The 16,940-nt window shown below is 37.9% G+C and overlaps 3 protein-coding genes and 1 long non-coding RNA gene across 10 annotated transcripts; 2 read left to right on the forward strand and 2 right to left on the reverse strand.

Annotated features, from left to right (window-relative positions):
- Positions 1–447: 447 nt before the first annotated feature.
- On the forward strand, positions 448–1,462 carry LOC106293454 (vitellogenin-like). The gene is made up of 2 exons (XM_013729131.1): positions 448–717; positions 812–1,462. Exons 1-2 carry the CDS (start codon positions 496–498, stop codon positions 1,325–1,327), a joined length of 738 nt encoding a protein of 245 aa, XP_013584585.1. The 5' UTR covers positions 448–495; the 3' UTR covers positions 1,328–1,462.
- Positions 1,463–4,634: 3,172 nt separating this feature from the next.
- Positions 4,635–9,037, forward strand: LOC106295593 (flowering time control protein FPA). Its single transcript, XM_013731529.1, has 4 exons — positions 4,635–4,852; positions 4,925–5,194; positions 6,656–7,848; positions 7,934–9,037. Exons 1-4 carry the CDS (start codon positions 4,850–4,852, stop codon positions 8,832–8,834), a joined length of 2,367 nt encoding a protein of 788 aa, XP_013586983.1. The 5' UTR covers positions 4,635–4,849; the 3' UTR covers positions 8,835–9,037.
- A 2,147-nt stretch (positions 9,038–11,184) lies between these two features.
- Positions 11,185–14,156, reverse strand: LOC106344014. 7 transcript variants are annotated; one of them, XR_001270083.1, is made up of 9 exons: positions 13,702–14,156; positions 13,395–13,488; positions 13,088–13,203; positions 12,729–12,964; positions 12,541–12,644; positions 12,353–12,424; positions 11,995–12,147; positions 11,756–11,902; positions 11,185–11,667 (listed from the first exon to the last, which is right to left on the reverse strand). It is a non-coding gene; the product is annotated as an uncharacterized LOC106344014 (long non-coding RNA). The 7 variants fall into 7 exon arrangements; XR_001270082.1 differs by having other exon boundaries at positions 11,984–12,147; positions 13,361–13,488; XR_001270079.1 differs by having other exon boundaries at positions 11,984–12,143; positions 12,375–12,424; positions 13,702–14,155.
- A 1,519-nt stretch (positions 14,157–15,675) lies between these two features.
- LOC106293306 (auxin-responsive protein SAUR41) lies at positions 15,676–16,385 on the reverse strand. The gene has a single exon (XM_013728969.1). It carries the CDS (start codon positions 16,260–16,262, stop codon positions 15,825–15,827), a length of 438 nt encoding a protein of 145 aa, XP_013584423.1. The 5' UTR covers positions 16,263–16,385; the 3' UTR covers positions 15,676–15,824.
- Between the last annotated feature and the right edge of the window lie 555 nt (positions 16,386–16,940).

A 16,940-nucleotide genomic window follows, 5' to 3' on the forward strand; every position in this document is an offset into this window, starting at 1 on the left:
ATGATTAACCCGAAATTTTTATGATGAGGTTCTTATCGGAAGTTAAGAAACAGTTTCTTAACTTCCGCTAAGAACCTCGTTCTAAGAACTCCGGATTAATCATGGTCTAAGTCCTAAGTTGTATTGTAAATGTCACAAGAGCACTATGGGTTGGTTGATGGTTTATAGTAGTACCTAGCATTCCCTACGTAGACATGAATTGGTTCAGCTCCAACTTGTCAAATCAATTACACAGAAATTTCACGATGGAAACAAGTAGCATAAAATGACAACATATATGATTCGTCATGCAAATAAAATAATAACTTACCTTAATACAAAAATTAAATTTCAATAATTAATGAAACAATTTTATTGGCTTTAAATTTGCTATAACCGGCCTCTTAAACTCTCTCGCGACTTTTTTTTCTTCTTCTTGGCCCCATCTATATAACTCTCTCTGCTTAACCAGTCCCCATAACTGATCTCGCTCTCTCTTTCTCTCTGCTTTCTGAAATGACTGCTGACGTAAGCTCTCTCGTACGGTTACTAAGTAGGTACAATGACGATAGAACCACGGTAAAAGATTCCGCCCGACAGGGATCGTCGGTGGCCCTAATGACCCGTGATCTCCTCGGAAGCGGCAGTTGTCGAGGAGGAGGAGGAGGCGATCAGTCGCTGGAGCTTGACCTTGATCTGAAAGTCCCCAACGGTTGGGAAAAGCGTCTCGACCTAAAGGTTCGTTGCTTATATTTCTATGTAGTTTCGTTTTGTAGCTATTGAGATTATTAATATGATATTTGATCTTTTTATATATATATATTGCTAACAGTCAGGGAAAGTGTATCTGCAACAACAAAACTCAACAACCTTGTCTCATCATCGTCGCGCAGAACAATCCAACCAAACTTTTCGAAAATTTCAAGATTTAAATTTTCCTAGCAAATCTCCGGTGAGACCATTGTTAAGCCTCTTCGACGACACAAGCCTTGAACTGAAACTAGTCACCTCTTCATCATCATCGCCAGCGTCATCATCGTCTTCTTCTCTCTGCGTATCATCAACGAGTTCGAGTTTCCAGAGCGTTTGCACCCTCGACAAGGTGAAGTCTGCTCTTGAGAGGGCGGGGAGAGTTTCATCCGGGACGTTAAAGAAACGTAAATCACCAGAAGGGGAGGACGTTTGCGATCAAACCGCTTCCACCGCCGCTTCGTCTCCCGTGGCGGTTGGATGTCCTGGGTGCTTGTCGTATGTGCTGGTGATGAAGAACGATCCGAAATGTCCGAGGTGTCATTCGTTTGTTGCTTTGCCTGCCGTGAAAAGGCCTAAAATTGATCTCAACATATGATGTGTGAATGTTTCGTTTTTTTTCTTTTGAAGGTTCAAATTCTGTAAATCATAGATAAACTAGGGGTTTAATTAATTGAAAAGAAAAAGAAAGAGATGGGTGTTATTGAAAATGGCTGTGTTAATCACGTAATCCTATATAATAAATTCAGTCTAAGCGGTATGCAAGTGTTAAATCTGATATTATATTTACATAATAATTCAACCGTACTCCTGTCATGTTCTTTTTAATTAAAGGAATAACCCAAAGTCATGGGTTAGTTCGAAGTTAGTTGAAGTTATTTTCAACTTTTTTTAAAAACCAACAAAATATTATTCTTATGCTGTTATTTATACGCTTAATTCACTATACTTACGACTAACTATTTTATTTCGTAGCAGCTGTTTATGAAAATCTGAAGTACGCTTTTGGTGCTGTATAAGAAAACCTGATATGGTGCATGATAGTAGTCATTAATTAAGCAAATAGCCCTTCTTAAGTGTGTTTTGTATCCAATGAAGAAGTTAAGTGGAGTATGAGACGCATTTACTGTATGCGTAGACTGTTGCTAACACAAAACTGACGAGTGACGAGTAAATGAGAATTTTAGTGGAAGGGCGAGTCATTAAAGTTTCGCTGACCAAGCTTCATTCATTGGCAAACGATGCATGTTCATGCACACACACAAATACAAATACATTTACTTCTTTCCGTTTTTATTTGTGAAGAGAGCCATTTTCAAATTTCAATTTTTTCTTCATTAAGTGCAGAAGTCTACGAAAAAATAAGTCCGTTTCTCTAGTTGTGCCATTAAAACATATAGAAGGATACTTTTTTGAGCATGACCTAAAGTAAAAAGTAGTATATCGTAGAATAACAAATTTTCATTTAACACATTCTTGACGGAGTGGCCAACCTACGTAGTATTCCCTCCGTTCCTTAAAATTATATATTTCAGAGAAAAAATTTGTTTCAAAAAGATCCATCTTTTATATTTTCAATGCATGTTTTATTAACTAATTGCAAACTTCGAAAAATTTAATTGCACTAGTCAAATCTGTATTGGTTTAAAATTATGGAAAAAAAGATAAACACAAAAAACTATGTAAATTTAATGTGTTTTATTAAGATGTGTGAAAAATATAGAATATATATATTTAAGGTACATAGGAGTACTAGTAAGTTTTAGTTGGTATTTGTCTTTTATCATATTATTAAAACTCTCGTGTATTTATTGAGTCGGCTACTACAAACTTTCGTCCAAGTCAATTCATTTTTTCGAACACAAAACTATCAAAACCAAATAAGCAATTATTTTTGTGTTTAATTGGACAGTGACTTTCTAACATTCCAACCAGTGTCTTTGCAACATTCTTTTTTCTTTCTTTTATTTTTCTTTCATGTACAACATTGTTTTTTGTAAAAGGCTTGACCTTTTTTTGTCGAGGAAAAATTCTATTAAGAATCAAGTCAAACGAGTGCAGTATCAAAGCCATAAAAGACTAACAAAAGAGTGAAAAGATTTTAAGCAATTAAGAGAAAGCAAAGAAAGACATCACTCATCAGTAGATGCCGTAATAGAAAAGAGAAAAGAGCTCCTTTAAAGAAATAGGAGCAAGACGCCTGAGAAGACTGTTTCCGGAGGGATGGTCATACAGCTGCTGCAGTACCTAGGAATTGGCGGGACCACCTAAGGCTTCAGAGTGCAAAGAGCTAGATGACTAAATGGGACCTCCTCGAGCTAGATAAGATTGATACCGGCGGTCCTTAGTCACACTAAGAGCAATAGATAATGCAATAGAGTTGATACCAGGAGGAGTCAACAACACTTGAAACTGCTCAAATTCGTTAGCTTTTCTGAGGAGACGTGAGAGTCCATAAGAAACGTTGGGTAAACATGCTGGAGAGGTTAACGCCTTCCATGCCTCAACGGAAGACAATTCAAGGATCACTCTCGTCATATGCAGATCTTGACCTTACAACATTGTCATGAGTTATTGTATTTGTATCCTTTAAAAAGAGTGTTAAACCGGTGAGTCAGCATCTTCCATTCACTCGTTTGCAGTTAGTGTTTTGTTATAAAGGCAACCCTAAGAAGTAGAAAAATACAAATACCAAAGAGAGCGGATCAAAAGCTACAGTTTTTTTCATCCAGACAACGTAGTGTAACCCACTTACATGTCTCAGACGACATTATTGTTGATGTTCTTCCACTTATCCTTGAGGTCGCTTGGAGCCTGTTCGTCCTGAAACATATCCCGAATATCTTGTGTCACGGATTATGAATATTCATGCATGGCGCCAGGAAATTTGTGAATATTCATTTCACTACATATGAAGAGCTTATATGATCAACCTAAACCAAAAAAAAAAGAGGAGAAGTGAGAAAACTGACACTCATCACAACAGTTGTGCATGGATGTTCACTACCTATCAAGAGCTTCTGGTCACCCTTGGCCCGTTTTTTCTATGTGGATACCTACTTAAATAGTAGAGAACTTACTTGAATAATGGAACACTCAAAATATCTCAAAAACTCCATAATTTTAAAAACTCCTCAAAATGAATGTTATTTAATGTTCTGAGTAGGGTTGGGCATTTTATCTTATACCCAAACCGGAATCCGAATCCGACCCGAAAAACCTGAATCCGAACCGAAGTAGCAAAATAACTGAATGAGTATTGTATTGAACAAGTTTGGATTTCTGAACCCGATCAGGTATATATCCGAAACACGAAGTAATACCGAAGTCATCCGAACATATGTATACTTTAACCTAAATCTACATCTTTCATCCAATATGTAATGATTGGTTTCTCTTAACCGATTTTGGTTTAATTAATATTATATAAAATCAATACCAAATCATTATTTTTCCTAACCTAAATGTGTGCACATATATATAAAAATATGTATCTCTTTATTAAACGTGAGAGATTAAGGCACCATTTGCATCTATCATCTCTCATCTTCTTTTCCTACAAGATCTTATTTCCTAGAATATTGTTCTTCTCACGATCCATGTAGAGTTTCTCGGAGATATTAGTTGTTACAATCATCAACAATAACTACCATAAACGTAATAACCAGAGCCACCTCGAACGATCTTGTCTTTCTTAATACGGAGGGGCTAGTTTCCATCTATAGAACTTTCCTTGTTAGTCTCAATCGTGTTACGTAATGTAAACAAGAGTTTTTTTTGGCAAGAATCATGTGGTTTTAAATTTTTTTTATCACATTCAAAAATTATCAAAAGCAATATTTAATTGAGTTAGATATAGTAACGAAATATAGTATTATATGAACATGTGAGCCGGTTTGGTAACGAACCGATAGTACAGGTGCCTTTTCCAAAACCGCCGCCGTCTCGAGAAGAAGAGCAGACGTTTGATTCAATCGACAGAGAGAATTGGGGATTTTGCGGAGCCCTGGGAATAGAAAGAAAATCGTGTTCGGCACAGTAAAAGAACGATAGTGTGATACAATGGTGCTGAATCTCATCTGAATACGCATCAGATCTGATCACTGTAAACGATTTCGCAATGGTCTGTGTTATCCTTTCTTTCTCCACACCGCGAGAGATTGTGTGCTGATGTTGTGGTTTTGTATGTTTACAGTCAGTTAGAGGCGGAGGAAGGAAGGAGGAGAGAGGAAGGAACCCTCCGTCGCGGCATCTCTGGGTTGGGAACCTTCCCCTTGGGATATCGGAACGGGAACTCGCCGATAGGTTCTTGAGGTTTGGAGAATTGGAGAGCGTTGCGTTTCAGCCTGCAAGGAGCTACGCGTTCCTCAATTTTAAACACGACGAAGATGCTTTCGCTGCTATTGACTCGCTCCAAGGCTTCCCGCTCAATGGCAACCCGCTTAAGATCGAGTTTGCCAAGCCGGTTAGTCTCGTTCTCTCTTTTGAATCTTGAGTTAGTGTTTAGATTCTGATTAGTGAGGATATAGATTCTTACTTAGTATGTGAAAGTTATCAGTTAGTGTGTTTAATTAGATGTCAAGTGTTAGTAGAATTCCACAGGCACTCTCACCTTTATCCTTGCGTCTAAGTTTAAATAACTTAGTATTTTAAACTCTGATGATACTTATCGTTGTGTCATGAGCAAAGCAACACACAGGCACTCATCTTTTTAAGCCTCGCACTCTGCTTTATAGCTACTGAATGGTGAAAGCTCAGTGGCTAACTTAGAATCAGTTTCTGTTGAAAAACCATATCGTGGCCATCTCTACTCTATCATCAAAAGATGTTTCCACATCCAAGGCATCCAGTGTAACCCTCACAAGCATTCACCTTTATCATTCACACTACAGGCACTCAGCCATAATGTTTACAAGCATTCAGATTTTCATTGACAAATAATATGAACTTGGTAGTAGAGACCCCAAGTGAGAGATATGTGTTGATGTAAATCTTAAAACAGCGAAAATATAGAAATTTCCATGAAGCTTTCTGGCTCTTGGGGCTGGTGTTTACCAAACAACTCCGGATGATTCCATACCCTTCATCTCCAGGTCGGCAAAAGTTGAGCAAGTTAATAGAATCATCTTGGCATTAGTCCACTTAATGTGAATTTGATTGCTTCAGTTCTCTCTCAGTAGCTATGAAGATGAATGACATGATCATCTATATACCCGATTATATCATTATGAACTTAATAGTTACAGTCAATAAAACTATTATTTAGCAAGCAGTTGATGACATACCTTCAGATTTTCTACTTGATATGCCAGTAACTCACCATGTGTTCAAGGCCTTTTTAAAGTTCACCATGTTAAAGCTTACCTTCACCATGTTTCATAATTTGCATATGGTCCTATTCAACTTGCCAATGCCAAAACAGACTCATGCTTTTGAAGTGATTACCTAATTATAGACATTGTATCAATTCATCAAAAGCAGCATTTGCTTTGTATTTTCCAATTCCAGCGTTGCAGCAGGCCAGTAAAACTGATAATATCTTTCATTGCCTTATAGATGATAGAAGAAACTTACCTGGCCAAACATCTTAAGCTTGTTGTTTGTTTCTGGTTATGCTTCTTGGCATGATTTCATTGCCTTCATGTTATAATAATTGAGGAGTTCCATTCTATTTTCAATGTTATGCTGAGGACTGGTATATTGTTTAAAAACTCACATATTGATCTCCATAGGCAGCTCTTTCCATTCAAAGAGTTCTAGCTGACATCCAGATGCTCAAGAATTTCCTGAACTTGATTACAACTTGTTATCTAGTGTATATCGTAGATAGTAATGCACAGTAACTTAAGAACCTTTTTGTTCTTGATCATGCAGTGAAGTAGGGCATTGGCTAATAGTTATAACTTCGTGATACTGTTTATCGCAGGAAAAGTCCTCAACTGGACCACGCACAGAAAATACATTTCGTCATGATGAGCAGCGGTCTGGAGCAAGAGGGTCACCTTTTTTCCAAAAGGACTCCAGAATGCGTTACGAGAGCCCAGACACATATAGCAAATCAAACAAAATGAGTGATAGAGATGCAGAACCCAGTGAGATACTATACATAGGATTCCCAGCTTCGTTGAAAGTAGATGAAGAGCTCTTGATGAAGGCCTTCTCTCCATTCGGAGATATAACGAAGGTCACGATATTCCCTGGTCGTAGTTATGCATTTGTTCAATTCCGGAATCAAATGGCAGCTTGCAAGGCAAAACAAACTCTTCAGGGTAAATTATTTGACAATCCTCGAGTGCATATCTCTTTCGCAAAGAGTGAGCCTTCCTCATCTAGCAGTGGAAGGGGTCCGTCTGGTCGATCATTCTCTCCGCCTTACAGATCTGTTGATCGACTGGGATCTTCAGAAGGTTACTTTCATCAGGATAGAAACTATGGAAGCATCAGCAGAACTTCCAATGTCAGAGATCCACATTACAGGGATTTGGAAGAGTCTGAAGATTACATGTTTAACAGGAAAAGAGCCTCAAGGAATGAATATGATGGAGGAGGGCCTCCTTATAGAAGGTCGAGGTCTCCACACAAGTTGCCTCAGGATATGCATGAATATCATAGGGAAATGGGTTCCACATTCCGTGATGATCCTCACAGGTTTCCTCCAAGGAGTTCAGTGTATGAAGAGCCACGGGGTTTATCCGAAGAAGACTACTACTACCAGGACACCAAGAGAGTGAAGACAAGATCCTTTCAGGCAGAGAGGCAGCTCCCAGGGCATCTGGTTTCTGGTGTAGGGCAAGAAAGACGCTCTTTTTCAAGGGGATCTGCTGATTTTTCTCCCAATAAAGCCTTTGAGCGTAACTATGAGGCTAGACAAGTAAGATACAAGCAAACAATTGAGAATCCGTTGAATCTGGCTATAAGGAACGGGGAGAAGAGTAGCTTTCGTGAACCACATGACGAGTTGGTGGGAGAATTTTCTCTGCCTGAAGGGAGACGGCATACACTTGAAGAGTCCCGGTCATCACTTAAGGATTGGAACTGGGAAGGGACTGTTGCAAAGGGAGGCAATCCTATTTGTCGTGCTAAATGCTTTCCTGTGGGCAAAGTGATGGATATGATGCTGTAAGTTGTTTTCTAAATCTTTATTTTCTGCACTTCTTGTGATGAAGTTTGTTGATTTGATTCGGTTTGTGGTTTGTAAATACAGGCCCGAGTTTCTAGATTGCACGGCAAGAACTGGTTTGGACATGCTGGCCAATCATTACTACCAGTCATCTCAAGCGTGGGTGGTTTTCTTCGTTCCTGGAAGCGATGCTGATATTGTGTTCTATAACGAGTTTATGCATTATCTGGAGGAGAAGCAGCGGGCAGCTGTTTCTAAATTGGATGACACAACGACGTTGTTCCTTGTGCCTCCTTCTGATTTCTCCGAGAAAGTACTTAAAGTTCCTGGGAAACTAAGCATCTCTGGGGTTATTCTACGGTCAGAATACGAAGGTTCCGGATATGGGCCTGTTCAACAGCAAAGTGAGAGGAGATATGGTGAAACATCATATCCAGAGGATAGTGGAGCTTTTCCTGATGTTGGAAACCCACGTAATCAATCTGTTCAACGTTCACCTATAGATCCATACATCGAGAGCAGGCACGATCAGTACCCTGGAAGGGTTTGGCCACCTCGTGATGTGTCAGTTACCAACACCAGAACCTCACTGATGCAACCTCCTTTGATAGATCTTCAAGAGCGTAGCGGGTTTGTTGCTCAGCAAAATGCTGATCCAAGTCGGTTTCGTGAAACAGTGATTCCATCAGGGTTTCAGCCTGAACAGCTTACACACTTAGCTTCATCTGTTTCCAGACAGCAATACCAAGTAGACAACACATCAAATCAGCCAGAGAGATATGCAGCAGATGCTCGATCAAGTTTCCACCCTTTGCAACACGAGCAGACACCAAGCGCACCTCCAGGGTATCAAAATGTACAGCTACAAGGTAGCAGCAACGCCCAAGAAGAGGAAGAAAACGAGGCTGATCCACAGAAGCGTCTCCAAGCAACGTTGCAGCTAGCAGCAGCGCTTCTCCAGCAGATTCAACAATCGAAAAACTAGTATGAAATCTTTTACTTGAAGAAGAAAAGGCGTCTCAAAATTAATGTCATCGAGATTAGCAGATCATAGTCGGTTACTCGGTAATATATATAAGCAAATCTTTTCCAGATTCGAATGATTGTATAAGTAGCCTCATCGTGCCTCGGTTTACCTTTTGCAAGAAGAAACGCAACACGTTTTGCAGTAATAAATCATCTTTCTCAGTTGTTGTGCCATTAGCTAACAAGCAGATGGTTGTGATTGATCTTCTAGCTTATTGCTTAACAGTTAAAACATGTCATCAGATTCAATTCTGAGACTTGTTCACAGATTTTTAACACAAACAGACTCCCACGGCCACGATTCAGCTCATTTTGTTAATAAAACGTTTATGACACATCTAATCTTTAGCATTATCTACATAAACGACCCAAGCCCAATCATAAGAATGCCAGCTGTGATTTATTATTTATACGTTATGCTAACTCGTTAGCTCGTAGCTCGTACTTAAGTTCCCTCAACATCGTACGAAATGAAGCAACACATGTGCCATAGATTTGCCATATCAACCTTCTAGCCAGTTGTTGGTTGGCAGGTCACTGAATTTTGTTGATCTATTAATAAAAATCATAATTGTAGATCTCGATATTCCGGCAAATAGTCCCACACCGTACAATACCCCAAAAATATAAAAGTCCCACACCGTACAATTCTGATCGATGCTGTTTATAATTTTTTTTTGTAACTTATTTTGAGATATAATGCTGTTTATAATTGAGATATAATTCTGGTTCTAACACTAATTTATTTTTATACAGCTATAGTGGTGTTATACGATTACGAGCTCTGATTCGAGTTTTACTATTCAAAACAAGAAGAGTTTTATTTTCATTCTACGACATTCTAAGTTATATTTTCCATAATCGTAAATTAGAATAGAACGATAGAACGATATATTATTGTGTTGTGTTTGATAAAAGAATACAAGATGCATATATATATATATATATAGTGATAACATTAACATAATGTTAATACTAGACAATGCTAAATTTCTCGAACACTTAATGTAAATATGTTAAGAATATATTGAAATTAACTTGTTCTTCGAATCTTTCATTTTAGTCTTGAGGGTCTTCGTGGGTTTCACGAGCTTCACAATCTAGGTCCGTAAGATACATATCTTCCGACCCAACATATCTCTAATACTCCCCCGCACGACAAACATATCCCTAAATATCATGGTATCAGAACCCATATCCTAAATACTCTAAACTCCTAATTAATATTAACCCTTCCGACAGGGTATAAATGTCGTGATTAACCCTTTCGGCCGGATATAAAAGTCGTGTTAAACTCGCTCGACCGAGTATAAATGTCCTAACGTTCCGAGATTTTTGGCCGATAAAAACCATCATCTCGAGGAGGAGTATTAGGGATATATATCCCACATCGGAAATTCTAAGGGACATTAAGTAATATATAAAGGATTAAGGTCAATCCACAAATTGTCAATTGGTTTTAAGTTGGAAGCTCGTAACAAACCCGAATCTAATAATAATGAATATAAATTTCAATAGCAACCATTTTAACGTTAAGAACTACGTAAAGCCTCAAAAATACATATTTATTTTTATTGTTATAAGCAAACACATGTTGCTATTCTTTGTTTGTCGAGTGTCTTGGAATGGACCACCTGCATATACAATTTAAAATGTACGCTGCGGTCGCAATATTATTTTTGCCTATTTATTAAATTTTACAATTTAATACAATAATACTGAACAACTGAAAAATTCTCTTGGCTTTCTGTTGACAGTAATTTATCAATACTAGGAGCGGAGCTCCGCGCAAGCGCGGGGTTGCAGACAATTAAACGTTATGTAATCCTTTAAAAATGTAAAATGAGGTGGATTCTGGTGAATTTTTGGTTTAGTTATTTTATTTATTGAATAGCTGTTCTTTTCTTCGAGCTTTGAGTTGTCTCGTTGAGATTTTGTAATCAAGGCGATGTTCTTGTTGTAGAATCTGATTTGTCTGTTGAGAAATTTATCAACTGAAGAAGGTATTGACGGAATTTATGAATTATTGGAGAATCTCTCATCGTCTTCTTCTAAACCTACAAAAATATGTTTTATAAAAGATAGTGTGTGCGGTCGTATTTATATAAGGACGTCGTATCACATTCATGTTATTTGTGGCAAGCCATTGAAAGCTTCTCTGTAGATGATATTGGCAATGGTGTTTGTCAAACTATTGTACCTGTCCAAACGGTGACAAAAGCGAGAAAGGCGAAAAGAGGCCTTATACCAAAGAAGTCAAACATGGCAAGTCTGAACCCATAAATGGTAAAGAATAAACTTTCACCATAAACGAAAACAAAACCACCCTGCTTTTATCTCCTTTTTTCCTACTACTTCCCACTATTTAGTAGGTCATATTAAGCAATTTTACAGGGTAGGAGCATCAACAGAAAATGAAAAAATGAAAAAACAGAAAATTATAAAGACATGTAAAAACAAACAAAAATAGATATGAAAAAATTGATTTTAATTTCCAAGGGCAAAGAAACAGTTCTCGGTCTTAAGTACTAAAGTTCCTCTTTGCTTCAAAGCTCACCGCACTCGTTCTCAAGAGAAACCTTCTTTCTTGTTGCGTTTAATCGTTTATGCTCAAGCCGTGAGTAGCATCGACTAATCTATCTAACAACCATTTTCTACACATCAACTGGTTTAGAAACAGTCATCAACCTTGACATCACCGGTAGTCTGAAAGCTGGAGGAGATTCCTTATGAGGCGGATCAGCAGTTTCAGATTTCTTTTTCTCATCCTCTGTACTATTCTCCTCACTTACCTGTTGATTTAGTTCATCTAGATGTTAGAGGAGAGACTTAGAGTTATACGCTTACTCAAAAGATTTATAGTTGTTTTACTGCTCATACCTGTTTATGGGTTTGCTGTTGCTTCGCTTTCTTCTCCAAGATAGTCTTCTGTCGAACCTCATAGAAGGAAAAGTCATTCAAAATGCAAATCTTGCTCGTATGCTCCTTGAAAATTTTCACAATCTTTAAACCTTGCTCCAACTTGACCTATAACACAAGCCCACAAAAGAAACTTCAACATAAGAAAACCAAATCGAGAACATACTTATAGAGATGTAAAAGCTTTACAGGTCTGATACTTCTTGGGTGCCTCTAGAGTTAGTAACAGGCTTGTTTTCATTGTTCTCAAGGGTAATATGTTTCAGCACACTGTTTGGAACATCCTTCACAATATGCCGCATCAAGCTTCTTGCCTCATGTTTCAGCAGTCTGCTCCTTAACCTCTATGCTATCTTTTGAATTTTCATCATGTATAGGAACAAAAAAAAACATGATTAAAATAATAAAAGTATATATGAAATCAGTGGGAATTAAAGTATGTCACTTGGCTTAATATTTTAAAGTATTTACGAAGAAGAAGATGATCAATAGTTACAAAAGGTCAACTCATATCTAAACCCGTTCAAATCATGCAAAAGATGGGCAAGAGTAGTATACTTTATCAATATCTTAGATTGACATATCCATAGCCACCATTCTGATCAAATATCTTGCACACTCATACTCCAACTGGATCACACCATAAACAAATACTCTCTGTTTATTCAAGTATCATTTTAGTGTATGTGTGTGCGTTTTCTAAACTGAGAGGTTCAAAGAATGATAAAATTAAAACATAATCTTACATGAGCTTCATCCTCTTGAGCTTGCATAGACCTGAACATGGCTTGGACTCACACTGCAGATCTATTGAGACGCTCCCTCTAGAGATTCCCCATTTAGCTCTCGGCTGACCAACTCAAGTATTAAATATTGTTTCTGAGCTAAAGATCACTATAAATACGAACAATTAAGTTTGGAGGTTTTAGCTCACCTGGTATTTTTCTGTAGGAGCTTGAGTACTGATCTGTGAATTTGGGGTGATATGCGTTCTCTCTCTTCTTCATATACTTCATTGTGCATGATACAAAGGGTCTCACTCTTGAAGAAAGCGAAGGAAAATGTTATAAAAAGGTTTCTCTTCTTAATTTCATTTTTCAGTACTTCTTATGACTTGAATCTGTGAATGGCAGACGTATCAACCACATGTGTTGTCATTCCCTCACAAATCTGTGTTTCAAAATATCATCGTAAATTTGTCAAAAAAGAAAATAACTCTTAACTTTACTATACATCATGTTTTGAAACAGATCATGCGTAGTAGTAGTGTGTTTCATTTTGAGGTCAACTTACTTGGGGAGACAGGAAGATGAGCTAGAAAAGCTTGCAGAGGAAACAGATTAATGGGTTTGAAGCCATGAAAGCTTCACAAGGGAATAAACTCATGGTTGTTGTGGGGTGATGTAAGCCTGGAAATAAGATCCAAAAGTAAGATCTCTTTTAATCAAAAGGTAACCAATTGCCAAGTAATTCATCAAGCAAGCTTAGCTTACACACTCATATGCATAGTACGTAAGGAAAAGAGAGTCAAATTATCAACTATAAAGATTCATCACAGAAACAAACCAATGAATTTTGTGAGCCCTAGCCTCTCGTGTACCTCGTAGATGTGGATACGTGAGAAGCATGCAACGTATCATAGTAAGCTCTAGTAGTTTGCAAGCTTCATTTGAAGAACCACTGATGCGAGATATCTATGGGCAAGAAAATAAGAGGATAAGAAAGACTTGTTCCTACCTGTTCATCAATTAGGATATAGGAGCATCTATGCCCAATTAGCAATGCTGGGTTCCGGGTTAAACATAAATGAATGACCTTGAAGATCAGCTTCACTTCCGGGCTTACCATCGGCATTTGAATTCAATAAAATAACGATCTAACCAGAAAAAAACTGCTCTTTGCAATACCTTCTCAGTTCTCACGAAGGAGGATAAGAGTGATCCCCATTAATTCACTCTGCTTCTTGATGTTTTTGGAGTCCCAAAAAAGGAGCAGACGACCTACAATGATTTGAGCAGGTCTTCCTACATGGAGGGCTTCAAAGCCTGATTACGCGAGAACGGCATCGGAGGAAGATATTTTTGAGATAAATTAAACGCTTAAGAAAATGAGATTCTGACAGAGGTTCCGAAGATCCTTTCTACTCTCAACTCGCTGATATATATAGATTCCGCACGAAGGAAACGGAGGCGTCGACAGTAATTGCCGAATTAAAAAAATACATTGAACTTCAGGGAGGTGAAGAAATAACATCGGAGGAGGTGAAGAGATGAGTAGAGGACCGGTAAAGAGGAAACGGCCAGGTTGAGTTCTGCGAAGAGGAGGACATTGAAGCCTTAATCCGATGAGACGTGAAACGCGGAGTTTTACTCATTTATGAAACTAAAAGCGGAGAACACAAATCAGCCCGGACCAAACCAAATCAATCACACTTAACCAACATTAAATGGGCCCCATAATCATTAATAATTGTCACGTACGTATCAAGAGCCGCTCTGGATTGGGCTGCAAGATGAGTTTAATGTGCTGCGACCAATACCGTATCAAGAGAGGCTCGGGATTGGGCTGTGAGATGGGTCAAGTGGGCTGCGAAGGTGACTAAATTTTTTTTATTTCAAACCCAGTCCGGGATGACATGGCAGATTGATTGATTCTGAATATTTGTGCCTATGTGGCAGTGCTTAGGAAGCTCCAATTTAGCCCCTTTTATATAGTAGTGATATATGGTACAAAAATACTTTTTGATGTTACTAGTGGATTATCCACTCAAATGTGTCATTACATTATTAATTAAGAACTTTCGGTGTCAAATAACCAAAGAGTTTGGTTACATAAAAAAGAAGGGGAAACAAACCTATAAAATGAATTTATACTTTGACGGTATGACCGGCCTAAAAACAAAGTACATTATGTCTCCTTGTTGTTAATTAGATGCAACTTAAAATCAATAAATCATGTTATCTTTACTGGCTGTCTATGTACAACCAGAGAAATTTTATCTAAAATTTAATTATGTGAATCTAATCGATAGCATTTACATTTTTTTCTTTTGGTAACACATTTGCAGTCCTATAACAAAGCTAAAATGAGTTCATGATATCAATATTTTTTCTCTTACAAAAACATTAAAACTCTTAAAATACTACTGATTAAACGTAATAACAATGAAAAGTTTGCGCCAAAAAATAATGTACGCCGGCCTTCAACTATATATACATACTATAAAAATAGTGGTAGTATAAAATTATTTTCTTAGATCTTTCCGTATTTATTGTTTCTTTCAACTGCAACTTGGACGTTTAGTTGTAGCTCTCTGTACTTTATCTGAAGGGAACCGTACGGTGCACACATATGCATACTATTACAAAATGACGAATCTGACCCGACACTTGTCCACAATTTGCCATTGCGTCCTCTGTCCGTCGTCAACGGTTCTCGGAATATCTTCATTCCTTTTCTCGGTGGATGCAGAATATAATCTTTCGATAACTTTTATCAGCAGATTCTGATAAATAAATAAAAAGAGTTACAACTTTACTCACTAGACAAGACCTTATAGTTGAATTATCTGATTCTTACTCAATGTGTGATACATGGTTGAATTCAAGATTTTAGACTCAAACTTTGCGGTCGAATCCCACCATTACCTTACCATCTCGTACGTTTCTTATTAAATATGTAACCCGAAACGTGCAATTTCGAAATTGAGTTAATTTGATTGTTAAACCAAACGGTACATAAAACGTATGGGGCACACGTTTCTTTTGTTTTCTCTTTTTAATTTATTGGCGGCCAGAAGAAAAAAAAAACACAAGAGGCGTTTCAGTTACAGAGTGGTCGGAGATCTATATTCAGTTTCTGCAGATTCAGTCTCGAGTTGGTTTGGTCTAAACGAAAGTTATGCTTTTCGATCACAACTAAAGACAGATAAAAACTTGAATTATATTTACAAAACCGTGGAAATGAAGATGTAATTGTTTTTTTTTTAACAGCTGAGAAAACATCATCAGCAGTTTGGATGCTTTCAGAGCTACTCTGTAGTTCCAGGTATCACCTCATCTCCGGAGAGCAACGACGCCACGAGCTCCTGCACCTCGCCGGATTCGTTGAATCCTAACCGGAGCGTTTCCACCACGCGCTCGAACACGATGACGTGGCAGGGGATGTGGAGGACTCCCTTCTGAGCGTAACCGTACTCCTGAGCGGATCTGTTGAGCAGTCCGACGAAGACTGGATGGTTCAGGAGCTCCGCGCTCACGACAAACCTCTCCATCTCTTCGCCGACGTAGACGGGTACGTGGCCGGCGGGGACGGTGTTGACTCGTCTCGCCTGACAAATCGACCACGGCGGTTGCGCGTGGAGACGGTGATGGCCGCGGCGGGTGCGGAAGGAGAAGGTGGATCTGCGGAGGGAGAACTCGGTGGATGAGTCGGCGACGCGAGAGAGGCGGCGAATCAGATGCTTCATTTTTCTTCTTCTTCTCTCGGGGGGGGGGGTTGAAGAGAGTTAAAATTCGAAGCTAGAGAGAGAGTGTGTGAGAAGAGAGGGATTATATAGAGACAGAACACATGGAAAGACTATGACGAGCGCATAAGGGAGAGAGTACATAGGCGGTACTTGCTAGGTACATCCAAGTAAATTTAACTTTCAGAAAAATAAATTTAAAATACTGAATTCTTTATTGACAAGTTAATTAAATCTATAAAATGTATTCAGAATTTATAGTTTTATAAATTATAAATATCCAGAAACTTTTTTAACTATAATTGAAATGGATAAAGGTGCACATGCTATTAAAAAAAATCAAAAATCAAAATACGCTGAATAGTTAAGTTGAATGAATATACACCAGTTCTCTAACTTTTAATCTCAGGGATAATATTCATGTGGGCTTTATAAGTAATAATTAATTTTAAAATAATCATAGTTTAATTTACAGACTACTATTTCTTAGTTTTGTTATTAAGTTTTGACTACTTTGTAATGATCCAAAACGTTAATTATATCTTGATAACCACTACGTTAAAACCAACTAGTATAGATTAGAGATATAGATAAGTCATAAATGTGAAGTAATACTATAAACTTAAAAATCAACATAGTAAGTAGTAACCATTTTTTACTTATGTCATGGAAACTCCTAAT

The sequence above is a fragment of the Brassica oleracea genome, chromosome C5 (assembly GCF_000695525.1).
Source record: "Brassica oleracea var. oleracea cultivar TO1000 chromosome C5, BOL, whole genome shotgun sequence".
In the NCBI taxonomy this organism is placed as follows: domain Eukaryota; kingdom Viridiplantae; phylum Streptophyta; class Magnoliopsida; order Brassicales; family Brassicaceae; genus Brassica; species Brassica oleracea.

Bases quoted from the DNA above. Each gene is read 5' to 3' on its own strand.
- LOC106293454 (XM_013729131.1), top strand. From the start codon at position 496: ATGACTGCTGACGTAAGCTCTCTCGTACGGTTACTAAGTAGGTACAAT. The intron at 718-811 runs GTTCGTTGCTTA...TATTGCTAACAG, and splicing joins AAAAGCGTCTCGACCTAAAG to TCAGGGAAAGTGTATCTGCA.
- LOC106295593 (XM_013731529.1), top strand. The intron at 5,195-6,655 runs GTTAGTCTCGTT...TGTTTATCGCAG, and splicing joins AGATCGAGTTTGCCAAGCCG to GAAAAGTCCTCAACTGGACC. The intron at 7,849-7,933 runs GTAAGTTGTTTT...TTGTAAATACAG, and splicing joins AAAGTGATGGATATGATGCT to GCCCGAGTTTCTAGATTGCA.
- LOC106293306 (XM_013728969.1), bottom strand. From the start codon at position 16,262: ATGAAGCATCTGATTCGCCGCCTCTCTCGCGTCGCCGACTCATCCACC.